This window comes from Paroedura picta, chromosome 4 (genome assembly GCF_049243985.1).
Source record: "Paroedura picta isolate Pp20150507F chromosome 4, Ppicta_v3.0, whole genome shotgun sequence".
NCBI classification, from domain to species: domain Eukaryota; kingdom Metazoa; phylum Chordata; class Lepidosauria; order Squamata; family Gekkonidae; genus Paroedura; species Paroedura picta.
In genome coordinates, this window is record NC_135372.1 from 96767317 (window position 1) to 96795020 (window position 27704).

Here is a 27704-nt window from a genome sequence, read left to right on the forward strand (position 1 = left end):
AGTCTAAGAGTCCCATAAATGTTTGTTCATTTATATCCCACGTTCCTCCACAAAGGGGAACCAAAGCAGCTTCTATTATTTTCTTCTTCATTTAATGTTCACAACAACCTTGAAAGGCAAGCTGAGAGAATGTGACTGGCTTCTGTTGTATATTGGGGATTCAAACCTGGCTTCCCAGTTTCTAATATGACACTCTAACAGGCTTTTAGGTTGCTTGAACAACCATATTTGTTCAGTGCCTCCCCACCAATTGTGAACATTCTTGAGGGTCTTGATTAGAATGCATCTACTGGCTGACATTACAAAGAGCTTATCATTCCACGACTGTTATTTGTTTTGCTGATATTTCTTGCTTGTAACTAATTGTTTAGTAGTTTGGATTTTAATGGATAAGTGAATTGCCACTTCTGTCATGGTATGCATGTTGTATTTTGTTTGTGGGAATTGACAAAGTGAGAATACAAATTTTTAATAAACAGAGCCAAAAACTGCAGATGTGTTTTTAGTCCAATAAATTGGTACTTTTAGAGTAGAGGTGGGTGAAAAGAATTTTGGCACTTCTGCTTTATCACTATAAAGTTGGTGCATCCTGTTGATGATTGCAAAATTTTAAGTAGGGAAATGATAACGTCTCCACAAATGTCTTCATTTGTATTGCGTAAAACACAAACAATTGTCTCACATTGGCCAAGCATGATCTTTATGTTTAACATAATCACATAACAGTACTTTAGAATTTAAGATTACAGGGTGGATTCCAGCAAACTATCCCATCATAGTGTTGAGTTTGAACCATTTGGACATGCTTATTTTCTGAAATACTTGAGAGCCTTCATATGGGAACATTGCATTCTGAAATGAGGTATTTCAAGGAATGACCTTTGTCTTGTGGAAGGCTTTCACGGCTAGAATAAAATATTTGGCTTTTTTGTGTGTGGGGGGGGGATTTGTGGCTGGCATCTTCAGAGATATCTCTTCTCTCAGTGTCAATTCACAAGTGTGGAATATTCAGTGTGAACTCTTGGGGGGATGACTTCTGATTTGTTTTGATGTTTTTAAGTATAGGCAGCCAGGTTTTGTTTGTTTTCATCCACCCCTTCTTGTTGTTGAAACTGTGTGTTTGTGAATTTCAATGCCTTCTGTGTAGAATCTGACAAAGTAGTTGTTGGAGTTGTCAAGTATTTGTGCCTTTGAATAAGATTCTGTGTCTGGTGGTTAGCATATATTCAGCTATTGTTGATTTCTCAAGTTGGTATGGTCTGCACTCTCTCTCATGTTCTTTTATTTATTGTATATATATGAATGCTGTGCTTTGTAGTCCCCATCATACTATACCTGTGTGCAGCTGTATGGTATGCAATAGACTCCTGCAGATGTAAGTTGGTTTCCTTGTTTTTTGCTGACCACAGGAGTTCTTGTATTTTTCTTGTGGGTTTGTAGTCAATTTGTAAGTTGATATTTGCCCTTTGCTGATTTTATGCAGCTGAGCTTCTACTTTTTAGTAGTATTCATTCTAAATTGAAAATAATTTTAGTTACATATTCAGGTAACTTTGAGAGAAAACAAGGTAGAACATGCTTTGCAACAAAGGGCCATTACCACACTAAACAAAGAAAAGTAGAAACCAGCTGTAAGATCCAAGGCAGTGATGCCAGATTCATAGGATTGGATCTAGCCAGCTGTCATGAAAGGCATGTTGATCTTCTTTGTGTTTCCCTTTTGACCCTGGAAAGATTAATTTCCAACGTCAGGGAACCTGGATGGACAAACAGTTATGGGTGGGGAGGGCTACACTAAGGAGAAGGTGCACTTTCAGGGTACCCATGCGGCTGTGATTAATCTCTCACCTAGATTGTCTGATATTTCACACCCTATGTAGCAACAGTTGTTAACTAGGACAGGCAGTTCTTCATTGTATGAGAAGTGCCACAGGTGTTAAGTCTGCATAGATTTCCTTTCCCTTATGAAATGTTTACTCACTGTTTTGAATAGGATTTCTGAGCCAGAAAACCTAAAGTTTCTTAAGATAGTCTACAGAAAAATATGGTCTGAAGATAATGCTCACTCTGTGTAAAATAAGTGTAAACATAGCCTTCCTTCTGTTTCTAGAGAAGAGCGGAATTATTCAGATATGGCACGCGCCCATTGCCAGTCTTTGTTTCAAATGCTAAGTGGTAGGTGCTTGTGATTAGTCGAGGGTGGTGATGTCATGGCTAAACCATGGGCTGATGATTGAATATCCTTGAAAGTTAATGCATTGCCCCATAGTGCTGGGTTTGTTCCTCCCTTTCTTAGTTTGCTCAAATTGTAATTCATCATTGCCTCCAAATTAGGCCAACTATAGATACAGTTACTGCAATTCAGAAACTGCCTCCAACTTGATTGCTAAACACTGATTTGGCCACGGCAAGTAAACATATTTAACTTTAAATCTAAGTTGTAATGTTATGTTTATAATTGCTTTATATATTTTAAGTGTGTTTTTTATAATTTGATATATATGTTGTAAGTCGTCTTGTGTTCTGCAAGTGAGGAATGTGGCTAATAGATAATTTCAAATGAGTAAGACATCACATTGAAGCTAACATTTTTGCTAATACTTGTTTGTTAGTTTCTAGCTTGCCTATAAGGACCGTGTAATTGGGCAGTAAAAGTTATCTAATCCACAATGCAATAGGACTGAGATTTAAAAATCATAAAACAGTGCAAACAAAACCAGTAGAAAATATGACATACCATAAACAATGCAAATAACATGTTTCAGCACTTTTGTTGTTGTTGTTGTAGCCAACTCATGATGTCACCATAGGGTTTTTGACCAGCCCTGCTTAGCTGCCAAGATTTGATGATATTGGGCCAGGTCAGGAAATTCCGACACTACAAGCTTTATTTGATTTTTATCCTGCCCTCCCAGCAGGCCAGCTCAATAAACTGTAAAATAGACTCCAGTCTTATCCCATTTATAAAATCATCATGCACTGTTGGTCTGCACAGCTTCATCAGGAAATATAGATAACTAAAGCTGTTGATAGGAATAGTGTTAAGAATATGTGTATGAATTGGTATCTGGCAATCTGCTATTTAGTATTGGTTTTGCACGTTGATATAAAAATGCATACTCTGTGTTTCTACAAGCATACCACAGGAAAATAAAATAGCCCCCCCCTTAAAAAGCAAAAACAGAAGCCACTGTACACAGATAACTATAAATAAAATCTCTGTTCAAATACCACCACATACTTGAACAGTCCTTTACAAAAGCACTTTCCTGTAGGCCAATAGCGATGATGTTCATTATCCTGGTAAGTAAAGTAAGTTTTCCTGGGGCCAGATAAGGCCCCATTTTGAGTATATTTCTATAAGTGCTTACTCTTGAATAAGTGTGCCTAAGGCTACAACTCAAGAGTAACCCACATCAAATTCAAAGTTTATGTCTGAGTAATTATGCATGGATCACACTGCAAGTCTTTAAGCAATGGATGGTTTGTGTGCTTTCTTTTATTTAGGGTGCATAAGACTGATGCTAGTAGGTGTTGTTAACTATTCTGGACAAAGCCAGGTTAACCTACAGAACCACACGGATGCATTGTGTGACTGATTTCTTCATATCCTATATACTTCCTAATGCTTCACATTCAGTATTATATTCTTCCACCAACACTTGTGGACTATAAGGGTAGGGATTTGTTTAGATTTAATACTGATTTCCTACTACAGCTTTTCAAAATTCAGTGATCAGGGAATTTCAATGAAGTGCAGTTATCCTGTCTACGTTTACTCAGTAGTAAGTTGAAACTCAACATCAAGAAAACGAAGATCATGGCATCCGGCCCTCTCAAATCCTGGCACATAGATGGGGAAGAAATGGGGGTAGTGACAGATTATATTTTCCTGGGCTCCAAGATCACTGCAGCAAAGAAATTAAAAGACGCTTGCTCCTGGGGAGGAAAGCTATGGCAAATCTAGACAGCATCCTAAAAAGCAGAGACAGCACCCTGCCAACAAAAGTGCATTTAGTCAAGGCTATGGTATTCCCAGTTGCAATGTATGGCTGTGAAAGTTGGACCATAAGGAAGGCCGAACGTCAAAGAATTGAGGCTTTTGAACTCTGGTTTTGGAGAAGACTCTTGCGAGTCCCTTGGACTGCAAGGCGAACAAACCGGTCAGTCCTAGAGGAGATCAGACCGGACTGCTCCTTAGAAGGCCAGATCCTGAAGATGAAACTCAAATACTTTGGCCACCTCATGAGAAGGAAGGATTCCCTGGAGAAGAGCCTAATGCTGGGAGCAATTGAGGGCAAAAGAAGAAGGGGACGACAGAGAATGAGGTGGCTGGATGGAGTCACTGAAGCAGTAGGTGCAAACTTAAATGGACTCCGGGGAATGGTAGAGGACAGGAAGGCCTGGAGGATCATTGTCCATGGGGTCACGATGGGTCAGACACGACTTCGCAACTAACAACAACAACAACAAGTTGTGTTGGTTTAAATAGGACTTACTCCAATTTAACTCTGCATTTAATTGCAGCTGAACATATGAAGATAACTCTTTTGAGTTAGAGTTTTGATCTATCCCAGCATTGTCTACTCTGATTGGCATTGGTTCTCAAGGTTTTCACCACAGGTCATTCCCAACGCTGCTATAAAGTGCTATTACTTGGGAATGCCATCTTCTGCATCAAAGCATAAGCTTTCTTACTAAGGAATGGCACCTTACTTTAGTTGGGAAAAAGTATCTGAAAAAGCAGACTATAGTCTATTAACTCTTGAAAACAAAAAGATGCTACTCTTTAAAGTTTGACTGAATGACTTTTGCCTGGAAAACATGTCATTTTCTTAGCAGGAATTTAAACCAAGAATTTTACTGGCTTTTAATCTCTTTTTAAAAGAATAACAACCTCATATACTATACAAATGTACATATTTGTAGTACAAACAACCCCAAATTGATAGGAATGGATTGCCTCAAATTTCTGAATGTTTTATGGAACAGGTTCTCTTCACCAGGTACATGTTGCACTATATTGGATAATGAAGTAAAGCTTACATATCTGTCCCACATAATATATTTCTGATGAGGCTTTGGAGGAGGAGGGTGTCTCATGGCTTAAGTGCCACTCAGTGCTTAACACCCACTCAGGGTGGCTGTCCCACTCCTGAGTGCCTCCTCCTCCAACTGGCTTGCCTGTCTGTACAGAAGCCAGTAAATCGCCTTCCCACCCCTGACCACCCCCTTCTCCCTCCACTTTCCCTCTGGGCTTGGAGGCTGCAGATTTCTGCTGTGCGAGAGCTGCCTCTGCCGGTGTGTTTCCTTACAGCTGCCTGCAGCCTTTCCACGTCCTGGAGGGAGGGAGAGGATATCCACATAGTTCTTTTACCTATCCCCAGTCTAGAACCCATTGTATTCCTGAATGCAATGGGCTTGGCCCCTAGTATTTTGCTATAAAAGGCAAACCAATTAAATCAAACCTGTACATCTAGTTTGAAATGCTGCAACTTGTCTTTCTGTGGTAGAGGCTTCTGTGGTTGTAGTCCATAATTCCACTGTTCACATTTTTAAAAAAATTAAGGTCCAGTAAGTCTTGAATTCAGAAGTAGAAGAGTCGGTTTTTATACCCCACTTTACACTCCGCTAAGGAGTCTCAGAATGGTTTACAATTGCTTTCTTTTCCTCTCTCTACAACAGACACTCTGTGATGTAGGTAGGGCTCAGACAGCTCTGACAACTGCTCTGTGAGAACAGTTCTAACAGGACTGTGACTAGTCCAAGGTCACCCAGCTGGCTGCATATGGAAGAGGGGGAATCACACCCAGCTTGCCAAATTAGAAGCTGCTGCTCTTAACCACTATTCCAAGCTGACTCCTATTAATATTATCCTGTCAGTATTTTGGTGGACTTTACAGCTGGCTAGTAGAAAATAATTTCTAGCTGCTGAGCCACAATTCATAGACTCCCTGTGCTTGAGTAAGAGAAGTCACCTGAAAATTAAGAGTATTTCCACACCCTTTAAATATAGTGTAAGTAGTCATTATATTACGGCCCCTCCACATGATGTCGCCAACATCCAGAGTCTGGGCAGCGTCTGGCTGGCTACATCCTTCATTTTAAAGTGTAAGTTGGTGAATCCCAAAAAGTGAATTCACCAACATACGTTGTGCTATCTAATGGAGAGCAGCCAGCAGCCAACCAGCCAAAGAAAGGTATGGTGGCTCAAATGCGCAAGGCACCTGTGTTGTCCTGCCCCTACTTCCACCCACCTTTTCCAGTGGACAAGCGTGCAGGTGATGGCAGAACTTTTTCAAACATCTCTCCTTTGAGGAAGCCTCCCTGTTGGATCACATGGGGGAGTTGGGCGCTCTCTCCTCCCTTCCTCCTTCCCTCTCTCAAGAGGCAGGGCAAGGAACCGCCAGCCCTCAGCAAGAGGCAGCCAGCCAGTAAGAAAAGCCTTCAGGCAGGCGCCTCTGCCACCTGCAGCAAGTGAACTCCACAAAGTGTGTGTGTGCATGCTCGTAGGGGACAGGAGGCAGTAGTAGAGAGCTCTCAGTGGGTACCGTGCGTGTGCACGTGTGAGGGGAGAGGCAGCGGCAGCAGAACGGAGTTTTTTTTCCTCTCAAGTGAACTGCCTGGAGCAGGCAAAGGTTAAAAAAAATTATCCCCAAAGTTGTAGCCCAAAGCATGCCCCTCTAAGCTTCCCCCATTAGGAAGGAGATTAATTTTTAAAAGAAGCAAGCCTCCTCATTCCATAAGCGGTGGCAATAAAGAAACACTATGCATGTATGATTAGATATATAGGCATTTCAACAGAGAACTGATTAAAAAAATTAGTGGGCATTGTGGGCTCTTCTAAGCATGGAGGGAGGGGATTGCCTGTCTAGCATGAGTGACAGGCGGAAGAAAGTCGCGTTGCTCTCTTTTGCCATTACCAGCAGCACTTGTGGAGGGGGTGAAGCTCGAAATGGCAGCAGAGAAGAGCGAGACAGCAAAAAATGTGAGGAGGGGCTGGGAGGCACAATTATATGTAGTATTATGCCATTCAGCTGGCATTATGCTATTTTTACCCATGTGCAGAAATGAAAATGTAGAAACCTGGGCATGCACATCAGCAGATGACAACACAGAAGTATATGATCCTTCAGGCTGCTTAAGGCTTTAAAAATCATAACATCACTTTGAATAACATTTCTTAGTCAACACATAGTATTACAGATCTTTAATAGTTTTTAAGGTATGATCACCTCTTTCAGTCACAGTGAACAATATGGCTGTTGTTTTCCAAACTACCTGAAATTTCCAAGTGCTTTTTAGTGGCAGCCCTATTGCGCTGCAGTGGCCTAACTTTTAATGTCATTAAAACATGAGCTGCAATAGTACCATGACATTTTTCAAAGGCCATTAGTATGCCAACCAAATTTGCACTCCAACTGATTGAAAGATTTTAGCTACAGACAGCAAATTTAGCATCTATCTTCAAGGTCAACACTAATTTCACACACAAATTGAGAAATGCCTCTTTTGTGGGAGTATCACCCATCCAAAGCAGGCCGGTCAGTGTTGCTATCTTGCTCAGTAGAGCTTCAGTTCATTGATCTGTTACTGACTTCTGACACATGTTAAGAACATAACCTCGTAAAGATGTTGGATGTTACCAGCATATCAGTAACACATCTTATTTCCAAACAGCCTACATTTCCAAACAGCCTGGCATTTTTATGTAGAAATGAAGAAACAATATAGAACAGAATATAGATTCTTGCATGACCCATCACCCATAATATCAATGTGTCTGATTCTTAACACAGCCAAATCTGTGAATGCTTAAATCCAGAGACTGGAGCCATGAACAGATAAGACAGATCTTTCTACAAACTTTAGGAAAGCCCCAGGCCTGCAGAAAAATATAAAATCTAAAGTAAAAGTCTACTGGGGGTTAACTTCAACCCACTACCTAATTCTTATATTTTATATACCTTACCCTTTATATAAATGACCCTATAGTTACCTTTATGGACCTTTGATACTAGTAGACGCAAATTATATTCGGCTGACGGGTCATCTCTGCCCATACAAAATGAAGGCATTTCTACTTTTTTTTAATAAGATTTTTATTTTTGTTTTCCAAGATTAAAGATAATGAAATACAGGTAATCTACATTGTTAATACAGAAAAAGAAAGGTTATGCTCTTCATTTGATACATTTAGTCCCCCGTTTCAATCCCCTTTTGTAATATTTAAAGATAATACAACGCAAATAATCTACATTATTGATACAGAAAGAAAAAGATTATGCTCTTCGTTTGATACACTTGATACCCCGTTTCAATACCCTTTTAACTTATTTTCTTAGGTAGATCTGATAAGGGCCCCATTGTTCTTGAAAGGCCTCTTCTCTTCATTTAAGATTATAAGACTCCACATGGCTACAATATTATGGACTTTTACCCAAAGCTTATAAACTTTTTCACGTTTCCACCACATTTTAAAAGAGAAGTCTACTTTGTTACCATCGTTTCAACATTTGTTTGCATAGTTTTTAACAATTTTAACAATCATAAACAATTTATACTTAACGTGGTCTTAGAGCCATCCTCATGTTCTGTCCAGTTGGCCTTTGGCTTAGAGAGTGCAGTTGTAGTCTTTCCCTCGGAGTATACATCGGTGAGTCTTGAAACAGTTGTACCTCTTGGGCTCCAATATCAGTACAGTAGACATGGACATGTTGTAGGCAATTTTGCAAATAACCAATAGAGGTCCTACGGAGTCCTAACGAAGAGCAACAGTCTGTTTTGATATTAAAGCAATGTCTCGTACTGGAACAGAATTCTCGCGAGATCTTCTCACTTCTCAGATCTTAGTAATAGTGAGATCTTCTCACTAATAGTGAGATCTTCTCACTTAGTAATAGTGAGATCTTCTGACTTCTCAGATCTTAGTAATAGCTCTTACGGCATTTGTTTTGGTTTTCGGAGATAAGAGATAAGAGCCGTGGGTGAGAAGATCTCGCATTTCTACTTTTAAATTCCAGAAACACGCAATTTTATATGCTAAGTTATAAACTACAAGAGCAAACTTAACATCCCTGATAACCACAGTGGGGTAGTTACTGACCTGGAGCCAGACATCCTGGAATGTAAAGTCAAATGGGCCTTAGGAAGTCTGAGCAACACTAAAGCTAGTGGTGGTGACAGCATTCCAGTTGAACTATTCAAAATCTTAAAAGACGATGCAGTAAAAGTGCTACACTCAATATGCCAGCAAATTTGGAAAACTCAACAATGGCCACAGGATTGGAAAAGGTCAGTTTACATTCCAATCCCAAAGAAGGGCAATGCCAAAGAATGTTCAAACTACCGCACCATTGCACTCATTTCTCATGCTAGCAAAGTTATGCTCAAAATCCTACAAGCTAGGCTGCAGCAATATGTGGACTGAGAACTTCCAGAAGTACAGGCAGGATTTCGAAAAGGCAGAGGAACTAGAGATCAAATTGCCAACATACGCTGGATCATGGAGAAAGCTAGGGAGTTCCAGAAGAACATCTACTTCTGCTTCATTGACTATGCTAAAGCCTTTGATTGTGTGGAGCACAATAAATTGTGGCAAGATCTTAAAGAGATGGGAATACCAGAGCATCTTATTTGTCTCTTGAGAATCTTATATGCAGGTCAAGAAGCAACAGTGAGAATTGAACATGGAATCAGTGATTGGTTCAAAATTGAGAAAGGAGTTCGGCAAGACTGTATACTGTTGCCTTGCCTATTTAACTTGTATGCGGAGCACATCATGAGAAAGGCGGGATTACAGGAGTCACAAATTGGGATGAAGATTGCAGGGAGAAATATCAACAACCTCAGATGTGCAGATGATACAACTTTAATGGCAGAAAGTGAAGAGGAACTAAAGAGCCTGTTGATGCGGGTGAAGGAGTGCAAAAGTTGGCTTGAAACTCAACATCAAGAAAACAAAGATCATGGCATCCGGCCCTCTCAATTCCTGGCAAATAGATGGGGAAGAAATGGAGATAGTGACAGATTTTATTTTCCTGGGCTCCAAGATCACTGCAGATGGGGACTGCAGCAAAGAAATTAAAAGATGCTTGCTCTTGGGGAGGAAAGCTATGGCAAATCTAGACAGCATCCTAAAAAGCAAAGACATCACCCTGCCAACAAAAGTACGTTTGGTCAAGGCTATGGTATTCCCAGTTGCAATGTATGGCTGCGAAAGTTGAACCATAAGGAAGGCTGAGTGTCAAAGAATTGAGGCTTTTGAACTCTGGTGGTGGAGAAGACTCTTTTGAGTCCCTTGGACTGTGCAAGGCGAACTAACCGGTCAGTCCTAGAGGAGATCAGCCTGGACTGCTCCTTAGAAGGCCAGATCCTGAAGATGAAACTCAAATACTTTGGCCACCTCATGAGAAGGAAGGACTCCCTGGAGGAGAGCCTAATGCTGGGAGCGATCGAGGGCAAAAGAAGAAGGGGACAACAGAGAATGAAGTGGCTGGATGGAGTCACTGAGGGAGTTTGTGCAAACTTAAATGGACTCCGGGGAATGGTAGAGGACAGGAAGGCCTAGAGGATCTTTGTCCATGGGGTCGCAATGGGTCAGACACGACTTTGCACCTAACTACAACAAAGTTATAAGCAGTGTATTTTATGTTGCCCAATAAGTAAAAGGAAAGAAAGTACTGCATTTAGTTTTCCCCACAGTTGTCATTTTTATGGAGAAAAGTTTTGGAAAGGTTTCATTTTAGAAATGTAACATCTCTGCTTTTGAAGGAGTAGGTTTTCATACCCCATTGAAATGGATTCCCAGTTTAACATGGGCAGAATGAAAGTTGTGTGCAATTGCACATTGGTTTTCTAACCAGTATTTGCCTATTTAACGTATTACTGAAATATTACTGACTAGCGTTAGGTGTGCTTTTGGGGCTTGGTACCCCCCCAGGCCCAAAAGCGCACCTGCAACCTCCTCGAAGGCTGGACTCTGAGGCATTGTACAATTTTGAAGTCACACCTCCAAAACTCGAGGAATATTTCCAACCCAGGGGTAGTCAACCTCCAGGTGGAGCCTGGAGAACTCTTGGAATTACAGCTCATCTTCATAGTATAAAGATCTACCCCCCAGGCAGAAAGGGCTACTTTGGACAGGGTTGTGGTAGAGAAGAAACATGTAAGGCCTCCCACACAGGTTGTTGTTGAATTGAAAGACTTGAGGCCTACTGCACAGGGTTGTTGTGCAGATGAAACAGGAGACAAAAGAATCTCTGCAACAGCATCCAGTTTTCTCTGTGGAATAACACTGTGCAGTGGCCTCAAATCTGCCGAGAGTTGGGAAGAAGAAATACACATGGCTTGGCTGTGTTTAACCCCCGGCCAGAGCAGTATTTTGTGTGGCCTCCTTGTCAGCTTTTTGGCAGAAGGAGGAATCCCCCCACCTCAAAAGGAATGCTCACCCCCATGCCCTGAGGCTCCCCTTCGTTGCTATCGGAAACGCCTCAGTCAGGAGCTGTTAAAGGCTCCTTTGCAGCAGGCCTGAAGGGAGGGGGAGGGAGAGCACTCACCAGCCTCCGGCCAGCTCTGTCAGTGTTCTGAGGCAATTAACAGTTGGACATGACAGTTAGGACAGCCTTGGTGTGAAAAGGGCTGGTGCATCCTGTCCAAGCCTCTGTTCTCATTGCCCTTGGCAGGCCTACTGACCACCTCTCCCTGTGGTGGTCAGGAGCAGACTGGCAGCTATGTCTCCAGATTGCCTCTGGGTAGGCTGGTCCTATTAGATGGAACTCTTGTATGTCTTGGTGAGTGCCCAATCAGAAGGCACGAAGCGCCTTCCGATTGGCCCCTCACCTGACTGGCTGGAATTTTTGTCAGTTTGGGGACAAGGGGCCAATCGTTGGCCCCTGCTTCCTATCCTGGGCTCAGCCCACCCTCCTTAGCCTTTCTATTTTATTTGTACCGCTGCCCGAGTGGTATGTTGTAGATACCAAAAGTAATGGTTTTATAAAATCAGGAATTGTACATAAATCTTTTGCTTAGCACCATAGTTAAATTAGAAAGCTGTTAATACTTTGAAGATCTTTCAGTATATGAAACATACACACCCCTTGAAATAACCTTGATTGACTTGTTCCTATAGCAACCAGTGCTTGAGAGACTGGAAGATACTTCCTAGGAAAAAGGAATATAATGCAGCTTTGGGTGTTAAGGCTATAACAGGCACTTGAAAAGATTCTGGATAAAATTTTAAATTTGGATAAACTGCCAGAGGTTTTTTGACTCAACGGCGAAGAGCGAGACAGTTCTCGGGGCCTTTGGAGCTCCAGAATAGATTTCAGGCCCTTGCAGAGGAGGTGCAAGGGTCAACAAGGCTCCTCCTTCCAAAACATTTCATTGACCTTTGTCTGGTTTGGAGGTTTAGTTGGAAGCCATTTTAGGCTGACAGCAGACTGGTATGTACCCTTCATGTCAGCCCAAAATGGCTGCAAGTAATTTCACACACCCCGTTTTGTGCTCCCCCCCCCACTTCTAAATAGACAGAAGTGAAATGGACTGGACCATTTCATTTTAGTGGGGTGATTGAGTCTTCTGGGTTATTTAATCATTCATCTTTGTCTCATTTTCCTGAGTTAAATTTTGCCATCTGAACAATAATTTAGTATGCCCTCTTGTGATCCCCAGGCATATATTTGGGGCCCAAAGACGCCAACAAGAAATGCCAAGCAGAGATGACTGTTGTTAGATTTTGTAATGCCTGTGTATTGTGTTTCCCACCCTGAGCTCCATAGGAAGGGTGGGATATAAAAATAAAGTTTATTTATTATTTATATGGTATCCATGGTTTGGGTAACATGGCAATTGCCAATATATTTCTTCTTTAGGTTTTAAAGTTATATATATATTGTTTACCATAGTTTACATAAGCTGCCCCTAAATATGTAGTGTTTCTTGCTCTACTGCCAGGACATATATGAACTTGAGTCATGCTGTTTGATTATGCTTCTACACAAGAGGTAGACTGTATATAGCTGCTAGCTTGGTGTAGCTGCCAACTTGGTGCAGTGGTTAGGTGTACGGACTTCTAATCTGGTGAGCTGGGTTTGAATCTGCGCTCCCCGACTTGCAACTAGCTGGGTGACTTTGGGCTCGTCACATCACTGATAAAGCTGTTCTGAACGAGCAGTAATGTCAGGGCTCTCTCAGCCTCACCTACCTCACAGGGTGTCTGTTGTGGGGAGAGGTAAGAGAAGGTGATTGTAAGCCGCTTCGGGTAGAGAAACTCCCCCGGGTAGAGAAAAACGACATATAAGAACCAACTCTCCTTCTTCTATAATTAAATTTGGTATTTTAGGTAAAGACAAATATGTACCATGCTTATGCAGCATTTTCTTTTAGAATTGTTTTGTAATATCATATACATAAATGGCTTTTGGGCAAATTGCTCACCTTTGTATGGACCAGAAATATGTTCCATTGTCTATAGCCATCTATAAACCAGCTGCATTGTAGGTTGCAGACAGGCTGTGCAGAACTACTATTTGTGTTGCTGTTGCCATTTAAAATTTAATAACTTTGCATATGACTGCTTTAAAGCCTCTTGAGCTCGCTCGTGTATGAATAACCGGAATTAATTGGGAGGGGAATAGTATCTCATTTATCATTGGAAAAAGAAGATGTCATCCTCATTGCTTTAGCAGTGTATGCTTCTTGTCATACCTGGCATATCACAGGCGTTTTATGGCTTCCTGTACATGTCTGTCTTCTCTTTGTAGAACTGTATGTCATGTCTTTAAATCATTTAAATTAACTGAAGCAGTTAAAAGAGAACAGATCTGAATTTCAGAATTGAAATCAAGAAAAGATTGTGGTAAAATAATAGTTTATAATGGTTTTTAAAAATTAAGTTTTGTCTCTTCCATATATGCAAAATAACTCCTATACAAGATCTTGATCACACTAGTATACTTGTGAACGACTGCAACATGACATGTGTAGATAAAATCCAATGGAGTATGCGCATAAGGATGGAATTCTTTCTCATTTACCCAGTATCCTTTTGAGACTTCCTGAATTCTGTTGCTGGATAATGCTGGATTTTTGCCATTATGAGTAGTTTCTGCTCAGCGCAGGCCTCTGGACCATGTGCGTATTTGTCTATACATGTCTCTTGTTTCAGTGTTCTAGAGGTCCTAGAACACTACTGTGGGAGAATGGGAAAGAGCCTCATCCTTGTCTCTGCTCTCCATAGGACCAAAAATTAGATCTAAATTTACTTGACTAAGAATATTTTGAAGGTATACAAATGTATTTTAACATAAAATCGCAAAGTTATATTTATAAAATGTAAAAGAAATGTAAAAAAGAGGTACTCTTCCAATTATTATTACAAATATGCTTGTTTTCAGATGAAACGCCAAGCTGCTGAATCTTATTAATTTGTGCATGTTAGAAAATTAGGTGAAAATTTAGCTAAAAATGAAAACCATCAGCTTCGAAGCAAACAAAAAACAATTTTTATTACGCAGCCTTAGACTGTCTCCATACACAGAACATTATCTGTAAACAGTACAGAAATCTAAAACATCCACTCAGCAGATGTGCCGAAACGGCTGCTAGAGCATTTTGTTTCTAAGTGTGATTTTTGTATTCTATCTAAGGATGACCGCTTCCGTCCAAGCTCTGTTTAAGTGATAGGAATGGGAAGTGTCTTATAGGTGTATCTTAAGCGGTATATGCTAAATTAATATGATTGTTATTTGTGGAATAGCTTATAATTTATAAGAATAAATACCTAACTTGGCTTTCATTACATTTTTGCTCTCTGCTTTCTTCCCCAGCAAGTGCAAAAAATTCTTCAAGTTGTATCATATGGGGAGAACTGATTTCTGGCAGATCCCTCTCTTAGCGGATCTTGGAACAGCTGATTCCTGCCATTGTTTTGAACATAGTTAGCAATAATGATAAATTTGAAGACCTAAATAAATTTGGAGTTCTCTATGCTGCCTTGCCAGGCCGTGCACCAGGTACCAGTTCATTACACCCTTGGCTGGTAGAATCATAGAATCATAGAGTTGGGAGGGGCCATACAGGCCATCTAGTCCAATCCCCTGCTCAATGCAGGATCAGCCCAAAGCATCCTAAAGCATCCAAGAAAACTGTGTATCCAACCTTTGCTTGAAGACTGCCAGTGCGGGGGAGCTCACCACCTCCTTAGGCAGCCTATTACACTGAACTACTCTGACTGTGAATTTTTTTTTCCTGATATCTAGCCTATATCGTTGTAGTTTAAACCCATTACTGCGTGTCCTTTCCTCTGCAGCCAATGGGAATAGCATCCTGCCCTCCTCCAAATGACAACCTTTCAAATACTTAGATCATCCTCGTCGCCCCAGATCATCCTCGTCGCTCTCCTCTGTACCCTTTCAATTTTATCTACATCCTTCTTGAAGTGAGGCCTCCAGAACTGCACACAGTACTCCAGGTGTGGTCTGACCAGTGCCGTATACAATGGGACTATGACATCTTGTGATTTTGATGAGATGCCCCTGTTGATACAGCCCAAAATGGCATTTGCCTTTTTTACCGCTGCATCACACTGCCTGCTCACATTTAGTTTACAATCCACAAGTACCCCAAGGTCTGGTTCACACACTGTGTTACCTAGAAGCGTATCCCCCATCCAGTAGGCATGCTTTTAATTTTTCTGACCCAGATGCAGAACTTTACGCTTATCTTTATTAAATTGCATCTTGTTCTCATTTGCCCATTTTTCCATTGTGTTCAGATCTCATTGAACTATGTCTCTATCTTCTGGAGTATTTGCCAGTCCTCCCAATTTGGTGTCATCTGCAAACTTGATGAATAATCCTTCCACCCCCTCATCTAGATCATTAATAAATATGTTAAAAAGTACTGGACCGAGCACTGAGCCCTGAGGTACCCTGCTACTCACCTCGCTCCAGTCTGATGAAACACCATTGACAACAACTCTTTGAGTGCGGTTTTCTAACCAATTCCCTATCCACCTAACTATCTGAAAATCCAGATTGCAGTCTTTAAATTTATCCATCAGAACATCATGGGGAACCTTTACTAAAATCCAAGTAAACGACATCAACCGAATTTCCACGATCCAGCAAACCTGTTACTTGGTCAAAAAAAGAAACCAGGTTGGTCTGACAGGACCTGTTGGAGACAAATCCATGCTGACTTCCTTGGAGCACCAAATTGTCCTCCAGATGTTTGCAGATCGCTCCCTTTAATATCTGCTCCATTATCTTACCCACAACAGACGTCAGACTCACTGGTCTATAGTTTCCTGGGTCATCCTTCCTCCCTTTTTTGAAGATTGGAATAACGTTTGCTCTCTTCCAGTCCTCCGGGACATCTCCAGTCCTTAAAGAGTTCCTGAAGATGATGGACAAGGGTTCTGCAAGTTCTCCGGAAAGTTCTTTGAGCACTCTCAGGTGCATTTCATCCGGCCCAGGGGATTTGAACTCATCCAGTGCAGCTAAATGCCTCTCAACAACCTCTCTGTCCATGTCAACCTGCCACCCTGACACTATCTCTTGGCTACTGCCATCTCTAGATGTACCTAAACCCTTTGACCTGTGGGAAAAAAACAGATGTAAAATAGGTGCTGAGCCTTTCTGCTTTCTGTGCATCCTCCGTTAGAGTTTGTCCATCTGCACCCAACAGTGGGTCTATTGCCTCCTTTACTTTACGTTGGCTCCTCACATAACTGAAAAATCTTTTCTTGTTACAGTGGGCTTCCCTGGCCAATCTTAGCTCACTCTCAGTTCTGGCCTTTCTGATGATTGATCTACAGTGCCTAGTAACCTGTAGGTACTCTTCTTTAGAGCTCTGTCCTTCCCTCCATTTCCTGAACATCTCGCTTTTCTTTCTTAGTTCCTCTTGAAGTTCTCTGTTAATCCAAATAGGCTTCTTAGAGCTCCTGCAGTGTTTTCGTCTTTCTGGGATAGTCATTGATTGAGCATGCAATAGCTCTTGTTTGAGTAGCGCCCACCCTTCACATGCTCCCTTCCCTTCAAGCATTCTCGTCCATGGTATGACACTCATCATGTCTCTGAGTTTATTAAAGTTTGCCCTACAAAAATCCAACATCCGCGTCTGGCTACAAGCTTCCTTGCCTCCCCATCTCAAAAGGAATTCTATGAGGACATGGTCACTTCCCCCTAGGGTCCCGTAGTTGAGACCAAATTGTTTAGCAAGGTTAGAGTTCAGTCCATAAGGTCAAAGCCAGGGAAGTCAGTTCACCACAGGAGGCGAGCAAGGGAGCGGAGTCAGGAGCTGGGCCAGGTCTAAGATGCCAGAGAGTTCCAAAGCTGTACCGTGGTCCAATTACCAGAGAGAAGAATCAAGAACCAAAGGGAGATCATGGGCCAAGCTGGGGTTGGGAATAATAGAAGAGTTGAGGAGATGAGCTGAAGCCTACAGCTGGGAACAGAGTTGAGGAGCTGAGCTGAGGTCAGTAGCGAAGCCAGAAATTCAAGCTGAGGTCAGGAGCTAGGAATGAACAGGGTCTGTTGACAGCGTAGTGGGCGTACTTGGCTCATGTACAGCACCTGGGTTGGCTGCAGCCTCTGGAGCACCCTCTGGCAGGTTATCAGAAGGTGCCAAAGACACAGGCATGACATCCTCTTTTCTGCTACAATAATCAGGACACTAAACTAGAGCAGTAAACATACCCCAAATACATTCTGTATAAGTGTAGAATATTTGGGGGAAATTTGAGCTTAAAATGTATTAATGTAAGTCACTTTATTAAATCATAGTTTGATATGATGTATCTGGATTAGTTTTATAACTAGATATAATATAATTAGAAGTTTATGTTGCTTGACCTATCACTTAGGAGTATTTAATATCTTAAAATAGTGAAAAATGTCTTTTCTGTAATTGCGTAGGGGAGGGATTCCTTCTGGAAGAATTCATTTATTTCCCCTTTGATTTTAAGTTGTAACACAATCTGTGCAGAAAATAAGATGCTGTGAGGCAAAGCACCCTAAGGGTTAATATGTATAGCAGCCTTTTCCAACCTTTTGAACATGGTTGAGCCCCTGAAACTTTTTTCAGTCCAAGGAGCCCAGGAACCAGGCTGTATGCAATGTTAGCTGGCTATACCTCTCAGTCACACCCAAGGAACAATGACAGAAAGGAGGTAGTTGGAGGCAGGAGTTAGGGGTTCAGGCTCTGCCCCCTTTCTCAAGCATGGTAACCACACAAGAATACCACGCCCAGGTTAATGGAAGCAGCTGGTTCCCTGCTTCTACGGCAGGGGCTCATGACCCAGTCCATTAAGGCAGGATATAGGGAAAAGGCTAGAGAGTTCTTATAGAGCCCTGGTTGAGAATTCTGATTTATAGTAAGGGACTCATTTAATCTTGCAAGTATTACTAATTGGGCCTCTCTTCAGGGCCAAAGTAAGGAATGGGATAAGGGACTTATTATAAGAATCTGTGAACCACAGGATAGGAGAGGGAGAATCAGGAATGATGAGGTAATTTTCTCAAGGGCTCTAGCAATAATATGTCCTGATTGGTTGTCATCGTCATCTGATGGTATTTGGCCAGAAAACATTGAGCCAATAGCCTTGAGAAGGGCACTAGCTTGCATTCTGAAGGACTAAAGATCTACATTTTGATATGCTAAGACTATAGTGGATAGCAATGTAGAGAACACCTATCTTTGGTACAGGATTGTAAGACCATGCAGTCAAATGTATTAGATGGTTAAGATAGATTTTCCTGTTTTCTAGCTGTATGATTTGTGTGTTGCCTAATAGTGGAATTATTTTCTGGAATATTAATTTTGAATAAATTCTATAGATATTATACATTACAAAAATTGGTGGTCTTGTACACCCTAGCTCTGGGTACCCAATGAGTTCAGGCCTGGACTTCTTGACAGGTGCCAGAATAGTGTATGTATAATCATACTGGGGAAACTTTCGCCTCTGTTTTGTTTCTATTAAAGTAACTGAAATAATATGTAAATTATTACTGAATTGAAACCAGTGCTATCAGTTATGAAAAATGATAAACTTAGAGGAATACAAATTTATACTAAAGGCATGATGGAAATTCATGAAAAGTCTGGACTGTAAATTAAAGTCTTTGCTTGTTTAATGAGCATAAGAGCACTGCTGGACCAGACCAGGGGTTCATCTGGTTCAGCATCCTGTCACACAGTGGCCAACCTGTTCCTCTGGAGCACCAACAACAGGATATAGAGACCTTTCCCTCTTGGCTCTGAGATCCACAAATTCAGTACCTCTGAACATGGAGGTTCTGTTCAGTCACCACAGCTAGTAGCTACTGATAGACCAATTTTCCATGAATCTCTAAAATCTTTTTTAAAAGCTGTTTATTTCTGTGGCCATTACTGTATCCTTTGGCAGCGAATTTTACATTTTAGTCACATTCTGTTTAAAGTATTTCCTGTCATCCGTCTTGAATTTGCTGCTCGTCAGCATCATTGGATGCTGCCAAATTCTAGTATTTTGGGAGATGGAAAAATTATCTTTGTCAACTCTCTCTCCACCCATGCATAATTTTATAAACCTCTTTCACATCTCCCCTTAATAATCTTTTTTCTAAACTGAAAAGTCCCAGATTCTTCAACCTTTCTTTATAGGAGAGGTGTTTCAATCCCTGATCATCCTAGTTTCACTCTTCTGTATATTTTCCTGTTCTGTGATATCTGCTTTGAGATACAGGGACCAGAACTATACACAGTTTTCCAAATAAAGCTGCACCGTAGATCTACACAGGGGCATTATAAAATTGGTAGTTTTATTTTCAATCTCTTACCTAATAATCCTTAACCCAGAGTTTGCCCTTTTCACCTCTGCAGTACACTGAGTTGTCACTTTAATTGAACTATCTGCTGTCATTCCAAGTAAGACCTTTGGGACCTCATTAGCCTATACTTGAGGTTGGAATGGTTTGTCTCATTGTTCATCACCTGACACCTACTGACATTGAACTTAATTTGTCACATCATCACCCACTTGAGCAATTTGTGTAGATACTTTTGTCTTTACAGTCAGCATTGCTCTTTATCATCCTGAATAATTTTGTGTCATCTGCACAACTTGGCCACTATACTACTCTGCCCCAGTTCCAGATCATTGATGAATAAGTACCACCTCCAGTTCCATCCTTTTGGGACACCACTGTTTACTTCCCTCCTTTGTGAGAATTGTCCATTTATTCCTACTCTTGGGTTCCTGTCATTTAACCTATTTTTAATCCGTAAAAGAACCTGTCCTCTTATCCCAAAACTGCTAAGTTAGCTTAGGAATCTTTGGTGAGGTACCTTGTCAAAAGGCTTTTGCATGTCCAAGTACATAATGTCTGCTGACGCAAGATTGTTTTATGTGCTTGTTCACTTTCTCCTCTTGTCAGGGTTTCACTTTACAGAAGCCATGCTGATTTTCCATCAGCCGCTTTGTTCCTCTGTGCCTAATAATTCTTTATAAATAAATCTTTTTTTCTATTAATATGCCTGGTATGGATGTTAGACTCCCTGATCTGTAATTTCCTGGTTCCCCTCTGGATTGGTTGGATTTAGTAAATCTACTAGCCATATATGTAAACACTATCTCATGTTTGAGTTCCCTCTCAGGTGTATGCTACTAGGACCTGTAGACTTATCAGATTTGATTTTATTATTTTTATTATATATTTTTACTGGTTTTGAATGTCATCTAATATCATTCCAGTATGACATGGTTTTTCAGGCTCTGTTCCTGAAAATAGTGGGTGTGGCATGCCCTATGCTTTCCTTGAGCTTCTCTGTCATCTCTCCATCTTCTTTGAGCAATCCCTTTATTCTTTTGCCATTCAAAGGCCCACTACTTCTCTGGCTAGTTTCTGCTCTGAATGGTCATTGGTTTGTCTCGATGTCTTTAGTAACCCACTCCTCAAATTCTCTTTTTGCATACCTTATTCATGACTTACATTTCTTTTGGCAGAACCTGTGGCCCCTTTTGTACAAGCCTCTTATTTTTATGAATTCCCTGACTTGCACTGTTAACCATGCAGGCCTTCTTTTAGACTTTGCACTGCCTTTCCTTACCTGTGGAATGCATTCTATCTAGGTTTTTATTTTTGTATATTTTATCTTACGTTGTACATCGCCTAGAACTGGTTTGAGCAGTATAAATTCTAATAAATAAATAAATAAATAGTCCATTTGATTACAAACATTTGAGCTACTATATATGTTTGGGGTTCTTTCCTGATGCTAAAATAATGGATTGTAAGACTGTAAATGCAAAAAGGCCCCTAGAATACTAAAACCAGGATTCAGTGAACATCCCTGGTCCTGCATTTTAAGATAATTTGGTAGAGGATTTCATAATAGAAACTCTTGCATAAAGTACTGACTGCTGTTCTGTCATCATCCAGTTAGTTTACTTTGGTGAGCAGAAGTGCAGAGCACAAATCATATCCTTTAATGGATATTCCAAATTGTAACTGAGAAACTAGATATATAGTATTACATAATTTCTTACTTGATATAAATTTATTTGTGACTAAATTTATCAGAATTTTATGGCCTCAGTCCATTAGGCAGATGGGCATTTATTTATTATTTTAGAAGATTTATATACCGCTGTCCCTTACAGCTCAGGACGGTTTACAAGGAACATGAATTGCATAACATAGTACAATATAGTTTGGTAATTGTGTCATCTGAGCAAAATTTGTAGAAAAAATGGCCAGCACACATGTATTGGGTTTGTTCTATTAAATTCTTGTTATATTGTCTCATAACTATAAGGCAGTGTAGAAAACCAACATATTTAATCTATCAATAATAAATCATGAAGTCAGAAGCATTGATGATAATTAAAAACGTATAAAATTGGCAGCTAAAATTTAATATGGAAGGTGCTAGGTAAATGGTGTCAGGGAAAGCAATATTAGGATTGATGGTCATCAAAGAGGGCGCAACTCAATAGTTCACCACCTGAAAGCTTTCTGGTGGCTGTAATCTTTGATTTCTATATTTCTAATAAGGCATTTACTTCTGCAAGCATCTTTAACTTTTTGCTCAGCAGCTCCCTACTCTAGCCATCTAATTATTTCCTGATGTTTATTTCTGCCTTTAGGATTTTAATAAGGAAACTGTGGTCTTGTGCAGCTCTTCTATCTGCCCAAGTAATTAGGATTATATACAGAGACTCTTTAAACCAGGCTGCAAGAAGGAGCCAGAGGCAGCTGATCCAGTGGAGAGAACCTTCTCCACACCAGTCCAGCTGTCTCAAACCTGCTTACGCAGCCCATTTAAAGGGAGCTTTAAAAAGTCTCAAGCTGGCCATGGTGAAGTTATTTAATGTTCAAAACAATTTCAAAACAGATTCTCAGGTACAGCCCATTTTCGATATCGTCATCAGTATATTATTATATTATACATTTACATTTGGAATATCACTGATGAAGATATTGAACATGGACTATACTGGGGAATCTGTTTTGCAGTTGTTTTGAAAATAGTGAAATTGTTTTGAACATTAAATCACTTTGCCATTGCCACATTGAGACTTTTTTCTTCTACTTTATTATGGCTGAGGGGTCTTCACCTGTTGGATTTAAAGGGAGCTGGCAGATGTCTCTGGCTTCCTGGCATAACCTCCTTAAACAAGCTGCTCCACCAAGCCCCAAACAGTTGGGCCCTCCCCACTAGGGATGTGCGCTTCAGCCACCAAATCAGCTGTTCGTGCCCAAAGCAGCCAGTGCCACAGCACAAGGGGGAAGGGTCAGCATCAGTGTGTGACCCACTGCATGCAGGCGCACAGCTCTGCACTTATGTGCGTGCACCGTTGGCGCCACCCTCCCCCCAGGCCGTGGCGCTGGCTGTTTCAGGTGTGAATGGCTGCTTTGGTGGCTGAAGCGCACATCCCTACTCCTCACCCTTGAGGAGATCCACTTTCTCCTCACTGCGGTCTGTAGAAAGGTGGAAAAGATATAATACAACCAGGAGGAAAGGAGATGGGATGCCTCTTCCTTAACAATCCATCCAGCTTTTTTCTTGGTTGGTCCAGCCTGTTTGAAGGGACTGTACCGGAGAGCCAGAGGAAGCTACCAGCTCACTGGTAAGGTATCCCCTGTGCAAGCACCGAGTCATGTCTGACCCTTGGGGTGACGCCCTCCAGCGTTTCCATGGCAGACTCAATACGGGGTGGTTTGCCAGTGCCTTCCCCAGTCATTACCGTTTACCTCCCAGCAAGCTGGGTACTCATTTTACCGACCTTGGAAGGATGGAAGGCTGAGTCAACCTTGAGCCGGCTGCTGGGATCGAACTCCCAGCCTCATGGGCAGAGCTTTCAGATGGCTGCCTTACCACTCTGCGCCACAAGAGGCTCATAGCTCACTGGTATAGTCCCTTTAAATGGGTTGCATGAATGAACCCAATGAACCAGAGGAGCTGCGGGCCCTGCCAGAGCTTTCAGGTTTATGCACGCCCTGCAAAATGGAGCTCTTCCGCCAGGTCTACAGTTGAGGCCCAGGTCTACAGTTGAGGCCCAGCGGCCAAGTAGATCGGGGTCCCTCCTATAGAAGCAGCGGTAGCTAATTCTATCTGCGCCCTCTTCCTCTCCCCCCCCAGATGATATTAGGGTATTGTTAGAGTTGGGATGAGTTACTGCCGAGTCTTATGGTTTTTATGTAAGAAATCTGTTTTTATTTAGTTTATAAGGGGATTTTACTGGGTTTTTAACAGAGGATTGTAAATGAGTCTTCGGGAACGACGGGCAATAAATAGAATAAATCAATCAATCACCTGGGCCTTTAAACAGGCTGCATGAGGCTGCTTGCACCTGGAATGGTGAGGAGAGCTGTCTCTGCTATCCTGCTGTGGGTTTCCTCTATAGCCTGATTTAAAGGAGCTCTGCAGGAGTGAACCCAAGACTGCTGAGCTGGTGGGGAGAGCTGTGCAGTCAGGAGAGAGGGAGATGTGATGCCTCTTCCCCAGCAATCCCATCTTCCTTTCTCTTGGGCACCACAGCCCATTTAAAGGGACTGTGCTGAGTAGCCAGACAGCTGCTAGTTCCTTGGCAGATGGTCAGGACAAGTGATACCAAGAAGCTGGGTCAATGCGGAGAAGGCTCTCTGCACCAACAGCTGCCCCCGGCTCCATCATGTAGCCCTCTTAAATGGGCTAAGGCACATGTTTTCAGATTGTCAGGCCTTCTTCATTATCTGGCAGGAAAAACTCAAAGGACTGGTATGTTTTTACCAAGTCTCAGCAATACTGACCAACATTAAATTCTTTTGTAGGCACTCCTATCCAATTTAAATAGCGTGTCAATTTTTTCAAGATGTACATTTTCCCTCTTGCTGGGAGGCCAACCATAACAATTAACGTTGGACAATGGGTCATGCATCCTCCTGCAAAATGCCAGGGGGAGCTGAAAGCAGGGTTTAAATGGCTCAAAGCAGTGAAGATAGATTTCGTTGACCTGTTTATTATTGCCAGTAATAGAAACACCAATTAACACAACTCTTAGTGGGGCAATCACCTAACTGTCTGATTTGGAGGTGTCCCTGTTGAGCACTCTACTTATTAGTTCTCCTTACTGCCTTTAAAACTGAAACAAGACTGAAGGATACTAGAAAAAGGTTCACATAAGAATTCAGACCCCCCCCCCAAAGTTGCAAATGTTCAAATTCTGAGCATTTCCAGCAACAAATGGATGCTGTTTGGATCCTGAATAGAATGTTTTAACTATATTTCACATTACTTAGAGGTTAGTCAGTTCAGATATGGTCTTGTTTCATTGTATCTAAAGAAAAATGCCATTGCACTCAAACTTCATTCTGTTGCTTCAGACCAACATGGCTACCCCCTGAATGTGTATTAATGCGTGTTTTTGTTTTACAGCATTTGGAGGGGGCCGAATGTGAATTGTGTTGACAGTACTGGATACACTCCGCTGCACCATGCTTCTTTGAATGGTCACAAGTAAGTTAGCTCCTTTGGGCTATTCATTGGTGAAGGACTTCCCTGCCCAGATTCTTCATATCAAGGGTCATAGTTCAGCCAGCCCCCCTCCCTTTTTAATACAAATTTGTGAGGTAGTTGGATTAGTCTGCTACAAAAAAAGAAGAAGAAGCAGTTGTGGCACTTCTTCCTATTCCCCACTCCCAAGATCATTTAAATTTTTTTAGTGATTATCCATTTATCTGAACTGTTTTTGTACCCCAATTTTCACTACCCGAAGGAGTCTCAAAGTGGCTTATATTTGCTTACTCTTCTTCTCTTGTATCTCTCATGTGGCATCTCCTTCCATCCTTCTACCCCCACTTTCAGCTGGATAAATACTTAGGTGTTTTAGAAGGGGGAGCGGAATTGCTTGCAGTGATATTATATTATGTTACAAGTGGGAGTCTGTAACTTGTGGGGCTGGGGAGCAGTGCTGATGGGGTGGACAAGCAGTCTGGCAGCAATGTTCAGGGAGGCCAACAATGGCAGTGAAGAGGCCTGAAAGCCACAGAAGGCCACCTGGTTTCAGCAGTGGCTCTGATGATGTTGGGCAGCAAGGCAGCTGGGAGTTGAAATGGGCCTGGCAGCAGCTTTGTCAATGGTGAAGAAGAGGCTGAGGCATAGCAAGGAGGGAATGCTGTGAGTCCTTCAGTGATAGAGAACAGTGCTGGAAAATGGTCTTGAAATGGAGGGGGCTTAATTCCCAAGTGTATTTGTTCAGTGTTCCCAGGTTTTTAAGAAAGCCTGAAAAATCCCTGAAGTTTTTAGGAAATTGTGTTTTGGTTCAGTGTAGCCTTGACTGCAGTTATAGAGATGTGCAGACTGGGCTGCACTTGACTATTAGAATATAAAATGTGTGCTGCTTCTTTAAAAAATAAAACAACAAAATGAGGCAGAACCTATCCACCGTAATTGTTCACAAGTGACTTAAATCTTCCTAAGGAATGTGAACAGCATGATTCTAAGCACATGTACTTGCAAAGGGCTGCCAGGGTCTTCAGCAGGTCTCTCTCTCTCTCTCTCTCTCTCTCTCTCTCTCTCTCTCTCTCTCTCTCAATTATTCTTTGAATTGGAACTTTGTTCACTGTGATTAGTAGTTTCTTATTTTTAACTACTGTTTCTCTCAGTTGTATCACTTTTTTCTAAAACAGCGCTGTACATGAACATTTGAATTGACAAATATTTTGAGGACTGTAAGAATGTATTTAGACTGATTGTTTTATGAAGCAGTATATGCTAGGCATGCTGGATCTGTATATTGACTTGTCGTGTTCTTTTCAGTCTAGGCTTAAACTCAGTGTCCTTTTCTCCATTCTTCAGGGATGTAGTGGAAGTTCTGTTGAGGAATGATGCGCTAACAAATGTGGCTGACTGCAAAGGCTGTTATCCTCTTCATTTGGCAGCTTGGAAGGGAGATGCTGAAATAGTGAAACTGCTAATACACCAGGGGCCATCTCACACTAAAGTGAATGAGCAGGTCTGCATATTTTCCTTTATGAAAGTTCATTCTGGAATAAATTTTATTTGTCTCTAAAATGTCATTGAACTTCTGTTCTGTTTTGCTACTAATTAACACAGTTAAATATCTGGAGAGAGCATGAATACAGCACTACTTAAACTCTGGTTTATTTTGGACTCATTGCTTGACTAAAATTAAATGTTAAGATGCCATATCAAAATAGAAAAAATAATCTATTTTGAAAACCCATCTTTTAATTCTCTTCGGGCATGTTTTCCAGCACTTGTGTTCAGCATGTTAATCTTGTCGAAGTCATTAAAATGCAACATTAATTTATTGATGATTAACTTATTGAAGAGTCATGATTTTTTTAAAGTAAAAGAAAATTAGTAATTGCCCTTGCTGTTTAACAGCATGCTATATTATAAGCATTTGTATTGTAGGGTTTATTTTACTTGGATACTTAACACATTTCTGTTAAAAATCCACAGGAGTGTGTGTCTTATAATGCCCTTCCATGCAGCTCAGGGTGGTTTACATAAAACGTCATAGGGTAATCACATAGAACACCATAACAAATATACCAATCACAACATATCAACCAGAACAATATTTCAACAGTCCAAGTGAAATCCTCACATTAGTCAGTTTATTTTGCATGCCATATCACAACCAACCTTTTTGTATGTGTGTGACATTCATGAATGTAGCTTATTCTCATGTTTGTGAGCCCCTGCATCCAGTCTCTCCCACCCATCTCCCCTTGTGCTCAGAGTGCTATTAAAAACTTCCCGGGTTGGGAACTCATTGAATCAGGCTCTGATCTTGCCATGGTCTGAATGCAAGCATCTGGGCAAATTAGAATTTGCTTCTTTCCCAAACACTGGGATATTAAACTTTCCAGTCTAGATTTACGTCTTGTGGGGAGGATATAAACTCTGGTTTGCACAAATACCTGCACTGTATGTCTTATCAAATTGAAAGCCTTAGTGACACTTGATGTACTGGGCTGGGGAGGAGGAGTACATGAGAACAAGTGACATTCATGACCATCATGGACAAACAGAAGTTTATGGTAACATCTGAATGCAGCTTTTAATTTGGAGTACCACAGAAGATAGCTTTCCCCCTCTATTTTGTTTCTTGCAGGAAACATTGGCCTTCTGGGTGCCCATCTTGTTAGATGCTGTTGGATTATAATTGGCAATGATTTTTTTAAAGAGTCCTTACATTATTATTTT

The 27704-nt window shown here is 41.2% G+C and overlaps 1 protein-coding gene across 12 annotated transcripts in view; it reads left to right on the forward strand.

The window, feature by feature from the left end:
* The window catches only part of ANKS1A (ankyrin repeat and sterile alpha motif domain containing 1A), a 140784-nt gene that overhangs the window by 6903 nt on the left and 106177 nt on the right, over positions 1 to 27704 (forward strand). For all 12 annotated transcript variants that reach the window (XM_077334442.1, XM_077334444.1, XM_077334447.1 and 9 more), the window contains 2 exons: positions 24903 to 24983; positions 26325 to 26481. In XM_077334442.1, coding sequence (XP_077190557.1) covers positions 24903 to 24983; positions 26325 to 26481 — 238 coding nt within the window. The remainder of the gene's footprint in view (positions 1 to 24902; positions 24984 to 26324; positions 26482 to 27704) is intronic.